The sequence below is a fragment of the Lathyrus oleraceus genome, chromosome 2 (genome assembly GCF_024323335.1).
Source record: "Lathyrus oleraceus cultivar Zhongwan6 chromosome 2, CAAS_Psat_ZW6_1.0, whole genome shotgun sequence".
In the NCBI taxonomy this organism is placed as follows: domain Eukaryota; kingdom Viridiplantae; phylum Streptophyta; class Magnoliopsida; order Fabales; family Fabaceae; genus Lathyrus; species Lathyrus oleraceus.
The window spans coordinates 386,656,179-386,674,310 of record NC_066580.1 but is presented as its reverse complement, the minus strand read 5'-3'; the positions used below and the strand labels follow the sequence as shown (position 1 = coordinate 386,674,310).

General features: G+C 32.1%; 1 protein-coding gene across 4 annotated transcripts in view; it reads left to right on the top strand.

The window, feature by feature from the left end:
• Nucleotides 1-17,417: 17,417 nt before the first annotated feature.
• LOC127119658 (glutathione S-transferase zeta class) overlaps nt 17,418-18,132 on the top strand; it is a 33,710-nt gene continuing 32,995 nt past the window's right edge. For 3 of the 4 annotated variants that reach the window (XM_051049933.1, XM_051049932.1, XM_051049935.1), the window contains exons 1-4: nt 17,421-17,536; nt 17,620-17,731; nt 17,807-17,863; nt 17,946-18,031. In XM_051049933.1, the coding sequence (XP_050905890.1) occupies nt 17,534-17,536; nt 17,620-17,731; nt 17,807-17,863; nt 17,946-18,031 (258 nt within the window). In that variant the 5' untranslated portion in view covers nt 17,421-17,533. Of the gene's footprint in view, nt 17,537-17,619; nt 17,732-17,806; nt 17,864-17,945; nt 18,032-18,132 lie in introns of all 4 variants that reach the window. The other variant, XM_051049934.1, reaches the window with a different exon arrangement.

The window sequence follows — 18,132 nt, the reverse complement described above, 5'->3', positions numbered from 1 at the left end:
AACTTGCATCCATAATCATCAAACTTCCAAGCACAAGCTCAAACACACTCCAAATGACATCAGTTTTCAATCAGAAATAAAAAACCTTACAAGAAGGTGCTCATGAACACCATATAGTGCTCGTTTGCCCTAAACAACATTAATCAACATAATGCACAAAATATAAAACTCAGTTTAAAAAATGCCCTAATCAAACACCTGAAGAAAGTGAACGGTAACGATGGAGAAGAGAAATACCTTCAAGGTGACGGTAACGATGGAGAAGAAAGTGAACAGTGACGGTGGACGCAGATAACTCAGTGAACGTGAACGCAGCAGCAGAAAAAGGCTACGGCGACGACGACGGTAAGGGAGGGAGAACGAACGGAGGACGAGAGTAATCGCAGTAGAGAGTAATCGCAGTAGAGAGTAATCGCAGTAGAGAGAAAACCCAGTTACGTAAACGAAATAGCATATAGAGAGGGAAAATAAAGAGACATGCAGTATATGTTATAATTTTAATGTTTACTAAAGGGGACCTTAGAGGGCGCTTTTGTAAAAAAAGCGCCCTCTAAAGGGGGCCTAATAGGGCGCTTCTGAAAGCGCTCTCTAAGGCTTTCCAAAAGCGCCTTATAAACTGGAAATGTACATGGACTTAGAGAGCGCTTTTTTAAAAGCGCCCTCTAAGGGTACCCTTAGAGGGCGCTTTCATTAACGCGCCCTCTATTGGTGTCCCTCCATTTCCTCATTATTTTTTCGCTTCACTTTAGAGGGCGCTTTGTTACAAAAGCGCCCTCTAAGGTGCGCTGTCTATTCCAATTGTTCGCTCCTTATTTTTTTTTTCACTTTAGAGTGCGCTTCTTTAAGAAAGCGCCCTCTAAGGTGCGCTGTCTATTCCAGTTTTTGGCTAGTGATATATATGGGTCAGGATTAAATGATATCAATGTGTCAAACTTAATAACATGACACCTCCAATAATGCTTCACCATACATTTGTATAACAAAATCCACCATTGGATTAAAAACTATTATCATATATATCACCTATATAAAAGTTAACATCAATTGAAAATAATTTGATATGTCAACAAGATGCATGAAAGTTAACTGCTTATAAAACTTTAACAAAACAGTTAATTTTGATCATTTTCTTAAACATATCAAATAGTTTTTTATTGATGTTAAGTTTTATAGAGATGATCTATATACTAATATCTTTCAATACATAGGTGGATTTTACTATACGAATGTGTGATAAAGAGTTATTAGAGGTGTCATGTTACTATGTTTGAAACCTTAGTGTCATTTGATGTTGACTATATATATATATATATATATATATATATATATATATATATATATATATATATATATATATATATAATACACACCAACCTATAAGACTATTATCGAACAAAACGTCTATTTGAGTCTATCATCTATCTAACTATAAAGTTGGAAGTATAAACACGAACCTTTAGCACCGGTAGCATCATCAATGGTATGATAACTATGCATCTTCTTTTTATTGTTTTGGTCATTTAAGTTATTTAATTGTAATCGATTCGTTTTTTAAGGTTTTTTTTGTTACAAGTCAGACCTTTAAGTTATTTAACATCTACACTGTTGCCTTTTATTAATGATTTTATTTCAAAAATGATTATGTGGCACTAACATTACTGACGTGTTAGTTAAAATTGCTGACATGTAATGAAATAATCAATCCAGAATTGTGCTTCCCTAATAAAACTGTGACGTGTATATTTTGAAGAGAGAGAAAAAAGCTAAAAAATTCTGAATTTTCAGCATTGTTTTATTCTTCTTCTCTCTCATTCTTCTTCAATGATGGATTCCATGGTGGCTTGAAACTTCAATAAAACTACCTCCAGAGGAGTATATGTTTGACAATTGTATATACACCAATGAGATTTTAGGATCTAACTTTTTTAAATTTCCACCCATTCTCCAACAATTCCAACGTGACTGTATGCTGCAAGAAGTGCAACAAAGGTTGTTGAATCTGGTTTGACATCCATTAATTTGAAGATATCTATCACATATTTAGATCGACCATGCATGGCATAAGACTTGAGCATTGAATTCCAAGAAACCAAGTCACGACAACCCATTTTGGTCTTGTTTTTCTTATACCAGTGAACAAAACCAGTTCTATACAACAACTGATGGATTCTGAACATGTCAAAAAGATGATATGACTGAGGAGATATTTTCAACATATTCCTAAAATGAGAAAATGGATATGAGATTTGGACACATTGGAAATATCACACAACAAATGAGAACTTCGAAAAACAAACATATAATAGACTTGAGAGAGGAGAAAAATGTCATGAATGTGTGTATAACTGGCAAGAAGAATTGAGTTTTAATTTTAGTAGTTTCAAATTTTAGGAAACTTGATAGCAGAATAGTGACATGATCTATCTTGGCGGAGACATTTGTTCGAAACTCTATCTTAGGGAATTGAGTTTCAATTTTAGTAATTTCCTATTACACCTGTTTAGATGTCTCTCTAAATGGAAAGAGAGGATAAATAAGAGTTAATTATTACATGATTATATACAAATCTGTATTATATACAATTTAACTTGATTTGAATCCTCTGTTCTGATTTAAAAAACAAAATAATTACATGTATTCATATGAAATTAATTGCACGTCTTTAAATGAAATTGATGTGACTAAAATTAAAAGATAAAAATTGGTTGGATAAAGTGATATTTCTCGCAATCTCTTATTAACTTAAAAAGATTTTAAACTATTTACTCAACCAAAATTTTCTAAGATTGACATTGATTTTGAACAATTCAAGGATGGGCTTCCTACATAAATATACAATGGACAAATATTAATTTGTAAGCGGAAATATTCAATGATCGATTATATGAAATTAGAACATTAATAATTACTTATTGAAGTCATGATTCAGAATCTCGAAAATATGAATAACAGGATCTTTCTCTATATCTCACACTCTCGTTCACAACTCTCAATGAGGCAAGTTATGGAGCCGTCAGTTATGTTTCTGATTCTTATGATTACAGAGGGGACCTAACTATATGATATATATATATATATATATATATATATATATATATATATATATATATATATATATATATATATATATATATATATATATATAAAAGTCTAGTCCCTACCCATTATGGGCCCAAGGTTAAAGCCCACATGTTTTCCCACAGCAATCAAGTTTCAGATACTCAGCCTTTAATTAAAAGAGAAAACTTAACTAATAGAATGGCTTATATATGCACCCCTATCAGAATCACGATCAACCAGTTTTTTCACAAACTAAACAACAATTAATTGTAGCCCAGAAAAGTTAGATAAATCTAACATTCTCCCACTTGGACAAAATCAATTGTGTGATTTTTATTTTAAATACATTTTGAAAAAGAATCTCGGGTTAATGACTAACTCTTTAAAATGCGGCTGCATTTTAAGGAAATGCATGATTCCAGGTGCAGTGTTTTAATATGACTCCATCCAACAAAAGTCAAGCAACATGGAATCACAGTGATTATTATATATTTCATTGACATGAAATCTTTCGTGGTTACAAATACTACGGACTCCGTTAACTAGTAATCAATGTTGAGTGTGACAAGAAAATAACATGCTAATGTGATCAAATAATCAACTGCTATTTTCTTTGTCAGTCCTTAAAAATTTCTCTCAAATGCATTAAGACCAAAGAAATTGCATGGTTTTACAAACCATAATGCCTCATCTCCAATATGGTGTTGACCACCGACACAGTGGTCCAGACAACGTCAAGCTTAAAATCATATCTCAGCTCCAATATGACATTGACCACCGGTATAGTGATCCTAAAGACGCCGAGCTTAAAATTATAATCATGCCTCGAACTACAAACTAGTGTCGACCATAGACACGGTGGTCCCAATGACACTGAGTCCCAATTTTAACAATTGACATATAAATAAACAATGACAAATAATAATAACAATATTCATTGTAATAATAATACTAGACAATCCAACACTAAAGTGTCCAAAATAAAATACAACATGATAAGAAAATGGCATAAAGACCAAACTCCCGCTAACCAAGTACATCAAAAGAACTCACAACGCACATGCTCTCAACGTGGTTTTTAAACACAATGTGCCTAAATCCCTTAGTTAGGGGATCGGCTAGCATGAAATCAATACAAATATACTCAACAATAATGTCATTTTTCTTTACAAGATCTTTGACTGTCAAATACTTTAATTCCAAATGCTTAGAACCACTGGAAGTTTTATTATTCTTAAAGTAGGACACAACTACATTGTTATCACAGTAAGAAGGCATCTTGTTGATATAAGTAGTACCAATCAATCCTTATAATCCTTCATTCAACCATCTAATGTCATACCTGCACAACCTCAATATCCTCTCATTCTGATGTGAATTTGGGCGACCACTCCCCTCCCTCTTTGGCCTCGGGTGTTACAATCATTATCCGTCCTTTTCTGCCTCGGGTGTTACATGGAGCAGACCAAAATGCACTTTGGAGCCATTTTTTATTCTCATATGTTTTTAAGAAAAAATGTTTGGAAAAAGATGACAGAAGTTGTAGAAGCTCTTTAAGGTTTTGCTTTCTTTTTCAGCGAAAGAAATAGGGAAAGAGAAGAGAGTTTGATGAAGAAATGTTTAAATAGCCAAAAGGGTTAAAGAACGTTTCAATATTCCCTCAAATATTTTGGACAAATGACACATTCAAATCGACAGTTGGCACCGATGGTTATGGGAAAAGATGATAATAATGAAATTAAATGATTTCTTTTTATTTTCATTTAAGTTAATGGCTCATTATGCTCCTAGGAAATTGGGGATAATGATGATCAGCCGCACGCACGTCTGTGACATGACGGTTTGGTAAAAAGTGGTCATGATGGCGAATTAGTAAAACTAATAACCATAATAAAACGTCTAGTTTATGTGATGTGTACAAGCTATTGGAACAGTGTCGAGGAGTTACAAAAAACACCACCTTTCTTCCATCCGACACATGTTTGAAAGTTACATTTTTTAGGGGCATTTGTTATCCTGAAGTTTCTAGTTTGATAAAAGTCAACAAGGTGGGTTACGTTGAGGAAATACTAAGTGTTAATATTTATGGAGAAGCTTCGACAGGAACAAACACGTCGATTTGAGTATTTCGACTAACGTGATAAACATGGTTTGGAATAATCTTAAGAACAGATCTAGTTGATCTTTCAACACCATGTCAAAGTCAAAGCGTTCGACTAACATCAAAGACTTAGAATATTTTGGAATTCAAAGAATTGAAAGAAATAGTCACAACTTTTTTCAAGAACTACCTTTACTAAGAAGGCGGCTATATGCTTAGAGCAGTTAAGAACGTGGGATAATGGTTTTCAATAGTTTGCAAGTTATGACAATGTGGAGATATTCAGAAGACTGAAGTACATGTTGTTGATACGTGTCCACTTTCTAGGAACAAATTATCAGAGACATTTATCTTTAGTTTAGTATAAATAGCAAGCCCATGCATTACAATTAAGGTCACAAAATTCATATATTTCTCTATAGATGGCAATCACCTGAGTCAAAGAGAGAAACAATTTATGTGGAACATGCATGAGTTTACGTCTCTTTCTTTCATTATTTTTATGTTTCTTTAATTGAAACATTTTGCTTTAATTGTCACTTACTACATTTTCTGTTTAATGTCCTTTATTGCACTTTTCGTTTATTATCTTGATCCAAGTATTTTTTATATTAAAGTTTGTGTCCATTTTGTCTTCATACCGACATTCACATTCAATTCGCAAACACTTTTACTTATATATTTGTTTTGCACATATTGCTTTAGAGATTTTTCGAGTTAATCTCACAAGTGAGCTAAACTCGTGATTGTTTGCTAAAAGCACATGCGGACAAGGTAATCTCAGGTTTTCACATTCCTCAACAATGGCAAAATCTTGGGAGAAATTGTTCTGGGTTGGTCATAGGCCCAAAAAACGGAAAAGTTCAATCATAAGAGAGTCCATCTAAACACATTGATTGGGTTTCTAGAGACCAGACATGCCCTCGATTAAGAAGAGAACACTCAATCTTTATTATTCGTTGATCATCCACCGTTAAATTTAATCTAACAGTCTCCTACGTCTTAGGTCAGAAACATGAGGCAACTCTAATCGTCCTACATATATAAAGATCGTCACGTTAGTTACAGGTATGTTTTCGCCATAGGTCATATCACCGTTTTTCCTATATCTTATTGACATAAGCGTTAGAGTGCTAAAATTACATTACTAGCTTCTCCATCGTACCAAAAAGCATTCTTCTCCGCTCCGACCATCCTTACATATGCAAATCCATCTTTTCTAGTTAATGTACGTATAACACACAAAGTTTATATATATATATATATATATATATATATATATATATATATATATATATATATATATATATATATATATATATATATATATATATATATATATATCATTACAAAAAAAAACATAAATTTGCTAGGTGTTAATCACTTCGAAAACGTAAATAACACCTCGCAATGTCCATTTTCAACGAGTTCCAATCACTTGGCTAAAACGTTAGTCGTAATTTTTTTTCTGAGTGAAAATCACCTCGCAAGTTGCTAAGTGAATGTCACTTCATATATTACTTTTTAAAAAGTGGTTCAAAATTGTGTGTAGTGCAGAGCAGTAGTGTACAACACACTATTTCGCTGAGTATAATACCCTGCACAACTCATACACTTTGCTGAGTGTATTTCACTTGGTAATATTTTTTTACTATTTAAAAAAATTATTATATATTTATATTATACAAAATATTACAATATATATAATTAAATTTATATAAAATATTACAATTTATATACATAAATTTATATATAATATATTAATACTTGTTTAAATTTATATATACAAATATTAATACTACTTTAACATATATATATTATATATATATATATATATATATATATATATATATATATATAGAGAGAGAGAGAGAGAGAGATTAATTGTTATGCACTGTCAGTGTTACACTGTCAATACATCACAATCATCCGTTTTGGTTACTTTACATGTGATTATAGAAATATAGAAAAACTCAAACTTCTCTAAAAAAATCAATGGATGTGATTAACTGTGCATTTCAATTAAATTTATATATATATATATATATATATATATATATATATAAACTTAAATCCTAATATACATACTATTTTAGTATATATATTGTTAAAGATATATAGAATGTTTTAATTTTATAACATTATAAAAAAAAAAAAGTTATTATCTAATTATACTAACTAAAAATTAGAAATAATAAATCACAACAAAATATTATAATATCAAAACAAAATTAATATCCATACAAATATGTAAGGTCCTGAGTTATTTGCCACCACTCACCGACCTTTTACATTTCCATAAAATCAAATACATGTCGAGAAGACCACAATAGAAGAGAAGGTCGGCATGCTAATCTCGTTTTCACATTCTTCAACAATGGTAAAATTTTAGGAGAAATTGTTCTGGTTAGCCATACGTCAAAAAGACGGAAATACTGAAACATACGAGGGTCCAATCCAAGACACATTCACTTGGTTTCTAGAGACTAGGCACACCCTCGATTAAGAAGAGAAAACTAACGGTCTGTTTAAATCACTTTTGATTTTTGATTTTTGGTTTTTAAAATCTATTTGAAAAACTATTTTTGAGAAAAAAATGAAAAGTAATTCGTTTGGTAACTTAATTTTTGAAAACAGCTTTAAAAATTAATAACTAAAAAAATTATGTTTGTTATTATAATTTGTAAAAACTGTTTTTAGTAATATAATAAAATAGTTAAAATCTATTTTATTATATTAAATAATTATATTAAAAAATAATCACGATATCTCTTTTGGAGATATAAAAATTAGCTAATATATATTTAAGTTTATTAAAATGATATTTTTTAATTAATAATTAAATATACAAATCACCTAATGAGATGCATAAAAATTAAATTTTAAGTGTTAGTTTGAATATATATATATATATATATATATATATATATATATATATATATATATATATATATATATATATATATATATATATATATATATATATATATATATATATATATATATATATATATATATATATCATATTAATTACTTATGTGAGGCTCATGCAAATACAAATGTATTTTCTTAATTGTATAAAAATAAATACAAGTGTATTTTATTAATTATACTTAAATGATTGAATAATGTGATTACTTATTATATTTGATTATTTAAATATAATTTATTTAAAAAATCACTTGGGGTATCCTAGCTCTTATTTTTGAAAAAAAAATCGGTCGAAATGAGAAAAGACACTATATTCAATAAGGTCTCTATGTATTAGTCATGGTTAAATGAAAACAATTTTTGATCTAAATTTGTGAATATTTCAATAGTTTTAAATAATTTTCAAATAAGTATAAAAAGTTTAATTAATCAAAAGAATCAATTTTAAATATTTATATAATAAAAAAGTTAAAATAAATATTAAACAAAATTTCAAAATCAATAATAATAGAAAAATAATTAATGCATCATTAATTAACGTTCCTGAATATTAACGGGAATTAAGAGGGGTGGAGCCATGAGCTAACTCATTAATAAGTTAAAATTAAAATTATTGAAATGTAAATTGCAGATAATTTTTAAAAATATTACAGCGCTATCAGATATTACAATTAATTATTATACTGATGAAAAAAAGTGTTTTTTTTTTGTGTTTTTCAACTTTTCTCATTTGAAAAATAAAACTGAAAATTGAAAATCAGAACATGTTTTGATGATTTTGGTTTTTTAGATTTTAAAATAGTCAATTTCAAAAGTGTTTTAAAAATTAGTTTTGAGAAACAAGTTCATCACACAAGTATTTTATTTTTTAATTTTTAAAAACTATAAAACAGTTTTTGAGAACCCTTTCAAACAGGCCGTAAATATTTTCCATTCATTGACCATCCACTATTAGATTTAATCTAATAGTTTCCTACATCTCACGTCAAGAAACATGAACCAACTCTAACCGTCCTACATATATAAAGATCGTCACGTTGGTTACATGTATGTTCTCATTATAACTCACATCAACATTCTTCTTGAATCTTATTAACATGGGCGTTGAAGTGCTAACATTGCATGTCTATCCTCTCCATCATACCAAAAATGATTCTTCTCTACTCCTACCATCCCTACATCTACAAATCCATCATTTCCACTTCATGTACATATAACACACAAATATATATATATATATATATATATATATATATATATATATATATATATATATATATATATATATATATATATATATATATATATAGATATATATATATATATATATATATATATATATATATATATATATATATATATATAGAGAGAGAGAGAGAGAGAGAGAGAGAGAGAGAGAGAGAGAGAGAGAGAGAGAGAGAGAGAGAGAGAGAGAGAGAGAGAGAGAGAGAGAGAGAGAGAGAGAGAGAGAGAGAGAGAGAGAGAGAGAGAGAGAGAGAGAGAGAGAGAGAGAGAGAGAGAGAGGTCAGGATCAAATGATATCAATGTGTCAAACTTAATAACATGACACCTCCAATAACTCTTCACCACACATCTGTATAACAATATTTACTGTTGGATTAAAAACTATTATCATATAGATCATCTCTATAAAATTTAACACCAATTGAAAATCATTTGATATGTCAACGAGATGCATGAAAATTAACAGCTTATAAAACTTTAACAAAACCGTTAATTTTGATCATTTTCTCAAAACATATTAAATAGTTTTTTATTGATGTTAAATTTTATAGAGATGATCTATATAACAACATCTTTCAATACATCGGTGCATTTTATTATACAGATGTATGATGAAGAGTTATTAGAGGTGTCATGTTAGTATGTTTGACACCTTAATGCCATTTGATGTTGATTATATATATATATATATATATATATATATATATATATATATATATATATATATATATATATATATATACACCAACCCATAAGACTTTTATCGAACAAAACGTCAATTTGAGTTTATCATCTATCTAACTATAAAGTTGGAAGTATAAACACGAAACTTTAGCACCGTCATCAATGGTATGCTAACTATACATCTTCTTTTTATCGTTTTGGTCATTTAAGTTATTTAATTGTAATCGATTGATTTAAAAAAAAATTGCTACAAGTCAGTTCTTTAAATTATTTAACATCTACACCATTGCCCTTTTTTAATGATTTTGTTCCAAAAATGATTATGTGGCACTAACGTTACTCAGTTAAAATTGCTGACCTGTAATATAATGAAATACTCAATCCAGAATTATGCTTCCCTAATAAAACGGTGACATGTATATTTTGATGAGAGAGAAAAAAGTTGAAAATTTCTGAATTTTCACCATTGTTTTATTCTTCTTCTCTCTCATTGTTTTTTCATGATGGATTCCATGGTGACTTGCAACTTCAATAAAACTTCCTCCATAGGAGTATATGTTTGACATTGTATATACGCCAACGAGATTGTAGGATCTAACTTTTTATATTTCCACCCATTCTCCAACAAGTCCAGCGTGACTGTATGCTGCAAGAAGTGCAACAAAGGTTGTTGAATCTGGTTTGACATCCATTCATTTGAAGATCTCTATCACATCTTTAGCTCGACCATGCATGGCATAAGACTTCAGCATTGAATTCCAGGAAACTAAGTCACGACAACCCATTTCGGTGTTGTTTTACTTATACCAGTGAGCAAAACCAGTTCTATACAACAACTGATGGATTTTGAACATGTCAAAAAGATAAGATGTTTGAGGAGAGATTTTCAAAATATTCTTAAAATGAGACACTGGATATGAGATTCTGGACAGATTGGAAAGATCACACAACAAATGAGAACTTCGAAACACAAACATAGATTAGACTTGAGAGAGGAGAAAAATGTCATGAATATGTGTACAATCGAAAAGAAGAATTGAGTTTCAATTTTAGTAGTTTCAGATTTTAGGAAACTTGATAGCAAAATAGTGACATGATCTATCTTGGGGGAGACACTTGTTCGAAGCTCTATCTTAGGGAATTGAGTTTCAATTTTAGTAATTTCCCATGACACATGTTTAAATGTCTCTCTAAATGGAAAGAGGAGATAAATACCAGTTAACCATTACATGATTATATATAAACATTATTATATACAATTTGACTTGATTTGAATCCTCTATTCTGATTTAAAAAACAAAATAATTACATATATTCATATGAAATTAATTGCATGTCTTTAAATGAAATTGATGTGACTAAAATTAAAAGACAAAAATTGATTGGATAAACTGCTATTTCTCGCAATATGTGATTAACTTCAAAAGATTTTAAACTATTTATTCAACCAAAATTTTCTAAAATTGAGATTGATTTTGAACAACTCAAGGATGGGCTTTCTACATAAATATACAAGGAACAAATATTAATTTGTAAGGGTAAATATTCAATGATCAATTATATAAAATTAAAACATCAATAAATACTTGTTGAAGTCATGATTGAGAATCTCGAAAAGACGAATAACGGGATCTTCCTATGTATCTCACATTCTCGCTCACAACTCTCAATGGGGCAAGTTATAGAGCCGTCAGCTGACATGAAATCAATACCAATATACTCAACAACAATGTCATTTTTCTTTACAAGATCTTTGACTATCAAATACTTTAATTCCAAATGCTTAGATCTGCTGGAAGTTTCATTATTCTTAGAGTAGAACACAACTGCACTGTTATCACAATAAAACTTTAGTGGCTTGGAAATGGAATCAACAATACGAAGTCCAATCACCAAATTTCTCAACCAATGAGTGACAACAACATAACAAGCAACAAACTTTGCCTGCAGAGTAGAAGAGGCGACAAGAGTTTTCTTTTTACTCTTCCATGATATCGCACCTCTAGCTAACATAAAAATATAAACAGAAATAAACTTTCTATCATCAACACACCCAACAAGATCAGAGTCAGTATACCCAACTATTTCCAAGTTGTCAACTCTTATCAACATTCATATGAAACAGTGCAGTGGAAAAGCAAATTGCAATAATGTTCATATGGAGAAAATGGAAAACCAGAAACATTCAAGAAGAAGAAGAAGAAGATAACATAAATTTGTTATTGGAAAACTAACTCTGTAAAACCGAAAGTGATTGGCTATTTATATTACATTATCCATTATGTAAGGATAAAAGGAAAAGCATATAAATATATTTACATGTGATAAGCTAAATATCAGCTAACAACCCCCCTCAAGGTGGGCAGTGGATGGTACAAACTCCCAACTTGACCAAACTGCTCTTCAAGGATGGTGAATGAAGAGGTTTAGTAAAAATGTCTGCCAACTGGTTATGTGTAGAAATAGGAAGAAGATGAATAAGTTTTGAATTGATCTTTTCCCGTATAACGTGACAATCCAATTCAATGTGTTTGCTACGTTCATGAAACGTAGGATTATACGCCAAGTAAACGGAAAACTTGCTGTCACAAAACACAGATGCAGGCTGCTCAAATTGAACCAGGAAATCTTGAAATAAGAAATGTAACCATTGTAATTCACAAGTGATAGAAGCTAACGCACAATACTCGGCCTCAGTGGAAGAGCGAGAAATTGTGTGTTGCTTTTTGGATTTCCAGCATAATAAAGAGGAGCCTAACATAACACAGTATCCAGTGACTGATTTCCTGATATCAGGGCATCTAGCCCAGTCAGAATCAGCAAAGCCAAAAAGCTGTAGTTTGCTGTTGGAGGAGAAGAAAATGCCTTTGGCTGGGACAGATTTGAGATACCTGAGAATTTGAATGGCAGCCTGATAATGAGGAGCATGTGGCTTGGATACATATTGACTCACATGCTGTACAACAAATGCAATGTCAGGGAGGGAGTTGGTAAGATAAATCAACCTGCCAATTAACCTTCTATATACAGAAGGATCCATTAAAACATTGCCTTCATCAGCTGACAATTTTAAGGTTGGGTTGAAAGGAACTGCAGAAGGTTTTGCTGCCAAGAGACCTGCATCTTCAAAGAGTTCAAGAGCATATTTTCTTTGATTAAGAAAAATGCCAGTAGGGGATCTAGCAATCTCAAATCCTAAAAAGAAACGTAGCTGACCAAGGTCTTTAATTCGAAATTTTTGATCCAAGAGGTGCTTGACTTGTTGAATTTCAGATAAGGAATTACCTGCCAATACCACACCATCTACATAGACCAATAGTGCATTAAATTCATGTTTGAATTTCTTAATATAAAGTGAATGGTCAGCCTGAGATTGTGTGTATCCAAGAGAAATAAGGAAAGTAGATAGTTTGGAATACCATTGCCTGTTGGCCTGTTTGAGGCCATATAAGGACTTCTGCAGTTTACATATCTTAGATTCACCATATCCAGATAAACCAGGAGGGAGAGTCATATATACCTCTTCATGTAAATCACCATGAAGGAAGGCATTATTCATATCTAGCTGTTCTAAGTGCCAACCTTTAACAACAGCTAATGATAAAAGAACTATGACTGTAGTAATCTTGACTACAGGAGAGAATGTGTCAAAGTAATCAATACCCTCCATTTGTGTATACCCCTTTGCCACCAACCTTGCTTTAAATCTCTCAATGGAGCCATATGCCTTATGCTTGATTTTATAAACCCATCTGCATCCTATGGGTGCTTTTCCATGAGGTAGATCAACAATCTGCCAAGTATGGTTTTCCTCAAGAGCAATCAACTCTGCACCCATTGCCTTCTTCCAACAGTCATGTTTATTGGCTTGGTTAAATGTCTTTGGTTCAACATGAGAGGATATAGAAAGGCAATAGTGTTTATAAGAGGGAGAACAATGACCATAGGTCAACACAAAGGATAAGGGATATGCAACAGTGGAAAGATTTTGTTTGGTTTTAAGAGAGATAGGAGAATGATGTATGGTGTTATAGCAATGGTAATCTGCAAGATAACTTGGAGGATGAGAAACTCTAGTAGAATTTAGATTATGTAACATTTCAGCATTATTTGTTGGCTCTGGTTCAGGTAAAGGGACATGTGGTTCTTCAGTGGTAGCAGGTTGTTGTGTTGTGATTGGTACAGCAGGGGAAACAATTGTAGCAGGGGAAACAATTGTAGTAGGGGGAACATGGGATTGTCCATCAGGTAATGATAAAGGTGATAAAGAAGTTATGATAGGAGTAGTTTGATTATCAGACCTATGTGCATCCAACAAAGTGCTAGAGTGGGACATTTGTGAAAGGTCATTCATGACAGGTTGTAAGTTTGGACTGAGGTGGGACTGGTCATTAATAACCATCTACTGAGGTGTATCAACAACAGGCTGTACATGAGATTGAGGTGAAAGCCTGTCATGAGTTGTGGAAGAGGGAATAGGTTGGACAAGTGGATCATCATAGGTGGGACAGGCCATGAGAGTAGTGTTTTCAGGTTCAGGTGCAGATGTATTAGGGGTTTTAAAGGGAAAGTAAGTTTCATAAAAAACTACATGTCTAGACACTAAGATATTGTGGTGTTGTAAATCATAGAGAATATATCCCTTAGTCCCTTCCTTGAAACCAAGAAAATCAGCTTTTCTAGCTCTAGGTGCAAACTTAGTTCTGTGAGCTTGTAAGGAGGTGGCATAACTCAAACATCCAAAGGTTTTTAAGTGGATGAGAATGGGAGGATGTTTATGTAGTAATTCATAAGGACTTTTGAGTTTCAGTAGGGGAGTAGGAAGGTGATTTATGAGGTGTATGACATTTTGGATACAGAAATTCCACATGTTTAATGGAATTGAAGAGTGAAACAACAAGGTTCTAGCTACATTTAATATGTGTTGGTGTTTCCTCTCTACTACCCCATTCTGTTGGGGTGTTTCAATGCATGATTTTTGGTGAATGATACCTTTAGATAGAAGGTAACTAGTAAGGGCTATAAACTCACTTCCATTGTCAAATCTAAGGCATTTCAAAGAAGTTTTGAATTGAGTTTCAATGTATGCTACAAACTGTATTAAGTTATTCTTTGTTTGATCTTTGGTTTTGAGGAATATAGTCCACGTATACCTAGTATAATCATCAACCAAGGTTAAAAAATATCTATGGCCTAATGTAGAAGTGGTGGCAAATGGCCCCCACAAGTCAGCATGTAGTATTTCAAAGGGAAAGGAAGTAACAGTAGTGTTGTTAGGAAATGAAAGTTTCTTTTGTTTTCCAAAATGACAAGAATCACATGGAGTATTATTGTGTACATAAGGGATAAAAGGGAAAGCTTTGGAAATGTATTTTAAACCATCATTAGATATGTGGCCTAATCTTATGTGCCAAAGATTACAAGAGAAAGCAATATTGGAATGAAGGGCTTGTGATTGAGGAGTAGCATCAAGTACATATAGTCCTCTTTGTAGGTTAGCTGTACCAATCACTGCCTTGGAATGGTTTTGCAAAATGGTACAAGAATTAGCAGTGAAGTTAACATGACAGTAATTGCTATTGACAAGTTTAGCAATAGAGAGTAAGTTGACATAGAAAGTGGGAATGTATAGGATATTATGAAGAGTAAGGGTGAGAGATAAAACCATGCTACCAGACATATAAGCAATAATTTGAGAACTATCTGGTAAACTAACATGGACTGGAATTATGTGTTTATATGATTCAAAGGAGGCTAAGTCATAGGCAATATGGTCTGTTGCACCAGTATCAAATATCCATAGATTAGGGTTCTTACCATGATCATTGTAAGCATGAGAATTTAGGCCAAATGGGGATTAGGATATGGAGTTGGCTTGAGGTGTGAGTTGAGACTGTTGGATTAAGGCCAAAATGTTGTTGTATTGATCTTGTGTAAAACCAAAACTTGGTTGAGATTCGTCTGACCCTGCATGAATAGATGCAACAACATTCTGATTTGAAGTATTAGAAGATTGGTTCTTACCTTTGCCTTTGAAGCCAGGTGGATATCCATGCTTGAGGAAACAACTCTCAACTGTGTGATTAGTTCTCCCACAATGTGTGCAAACACGATTGTGTCCTCGAGCTCCACCTTGTGGAACTGAAATGCCATTGCTTCTTCGGCGGTTGAAACAGTGGGAATGGCCATGGATGATCCTGCATAGTTTATCTCTCTTTCTTGTTGAATCACCAATGAAACAGCTTTGTCAATGGTGGGAAGGGGTTGCATCATCATTATTTGAGATTTGGAATGTGTAAACTTTTCATTCAATCCTTTAAGAAACCTGATAACATAATCTTGCTCTCTGTAATTTTTGATTGAACCAATGACACCACAAGAACACGGTATTGGCAAGAACATGCTAGTACGGGACGATAATTCTCGAGTTCATCCCACATGACCTTCAATTGAGTGAAATAGTTCGAAACATCAAGGGAACCTTGACGGAATTTGTATAAATCTTCTTGAATATCTGAAATGCGAAAAATATCACCTTGCAAAAAACGGAGCTGCAAATTCTTCCATACGCCAGCTGCGCTTTCGATCCACAACACAGACTTAACAATCGATTCAAAAATAGAACGGTGAATCTATGCCAGAACCATTGTGTTGCACCGAATCCATGGGGCGTATAGGGGATTAGAAACAGGAGGTTTTGTGAGTGTACCGTCAACGAACTTATCCTTGTTCTTGGAGACTAACGCAATGTGCATCGATCTCGCCCAAGTATGGTAATTTTTATCATCAAGAAGAGGTGTAACGAGGACGATTGAAGGATTTTCATTCGGATGCAGGTAATACGGATTCGACGAATTTGTGGAAAAATCGATGAAGCTCTGGTTAGCCATGAAAACCGAGATTGGAAGGTATTAAGATTCTGCAAAAAAAAACAGAAATACAGTGGATTGAAGAGGGAAGGAGAAGGACAATGACTACCAGAGCTGGTGAAGCTCTGATACCATATCAACATTCATATGAAACAGTGCAGTGGAAAAACAAATTGCAATAATGTTCATATGGAGAAAATGGAAAACCAGAAACATTCAAGAAGAAGAAGAAGATAACAGAAATTTGTTATTGGAAAACTAACTCTGTAAAAGAGAAAGTGATTGACTATTTATATTACATTATCCACTATGTAAGGATAAAAGAAAAAGCCTATAAATATATTTACATGTGATAAGCTATATATCAGCTAACAACTCTCCTAAAAACAAATATATACTCTTTAGTTCTCCGAAAATATCTCATCACCCAATATATATATATATATATATATATATATATATATATATATATATATATATATATATATATATATATATATATATATATATATATATATATATAAAATACTCACCAACCCCTTAAGACTATTGTCAACAAAACGCCTATTTGAGTCTATCATCTATCTAGCTATGAAGTTGGAAGTATAAACACGGAACTTTAGAATCGGTAGCAGCTCCATCAATGGTATGCTAACTATGCATCTTCTTTTTATCGTTTTTAGTAACTGTTACCTCATCAACTCATTCTATTTCGTTGATTCGAACAAGGCTAGCGCAAGTGTTGGTGAAGAAGCTGAACATAACAACAATAAGCTCACTCTATATTCATATTGGAGGAGTTCTTGTTCCTTCCGTGTCCGAATTGCTCTCAACCTCAAAGGTACTCACTCGATTTCACCAACTCACTCCTCTTGTTTATTTATTACTAATTACATCCATTCATTCATTCATTCAGGACTCAAATTTGACTACAAACCAGTTAATCTCTTGAAGGGAGAACAGTCTCATCCTGGTCTCTTTTCCTTACCATACTTTATAGTATTATTAATTCTAACACTATATTTTGTTAATTCCATTTTCAAATCCTCATTCAGAATTTCTCCAGCTCAACCCTGTTGGTTTTGTACCCATTCTCGTTGATGGCTCTGCTGTCATTTTTGACTCCTTTGCAATTATCATGGTCAGTTTCTGTTATTTTCATTCAATTTTCTAAATCTTCAAACCTTTGCTTAATTGATGGATTTAATTTATCTCTTCATTTTCATGTTTTCTATCTAATCT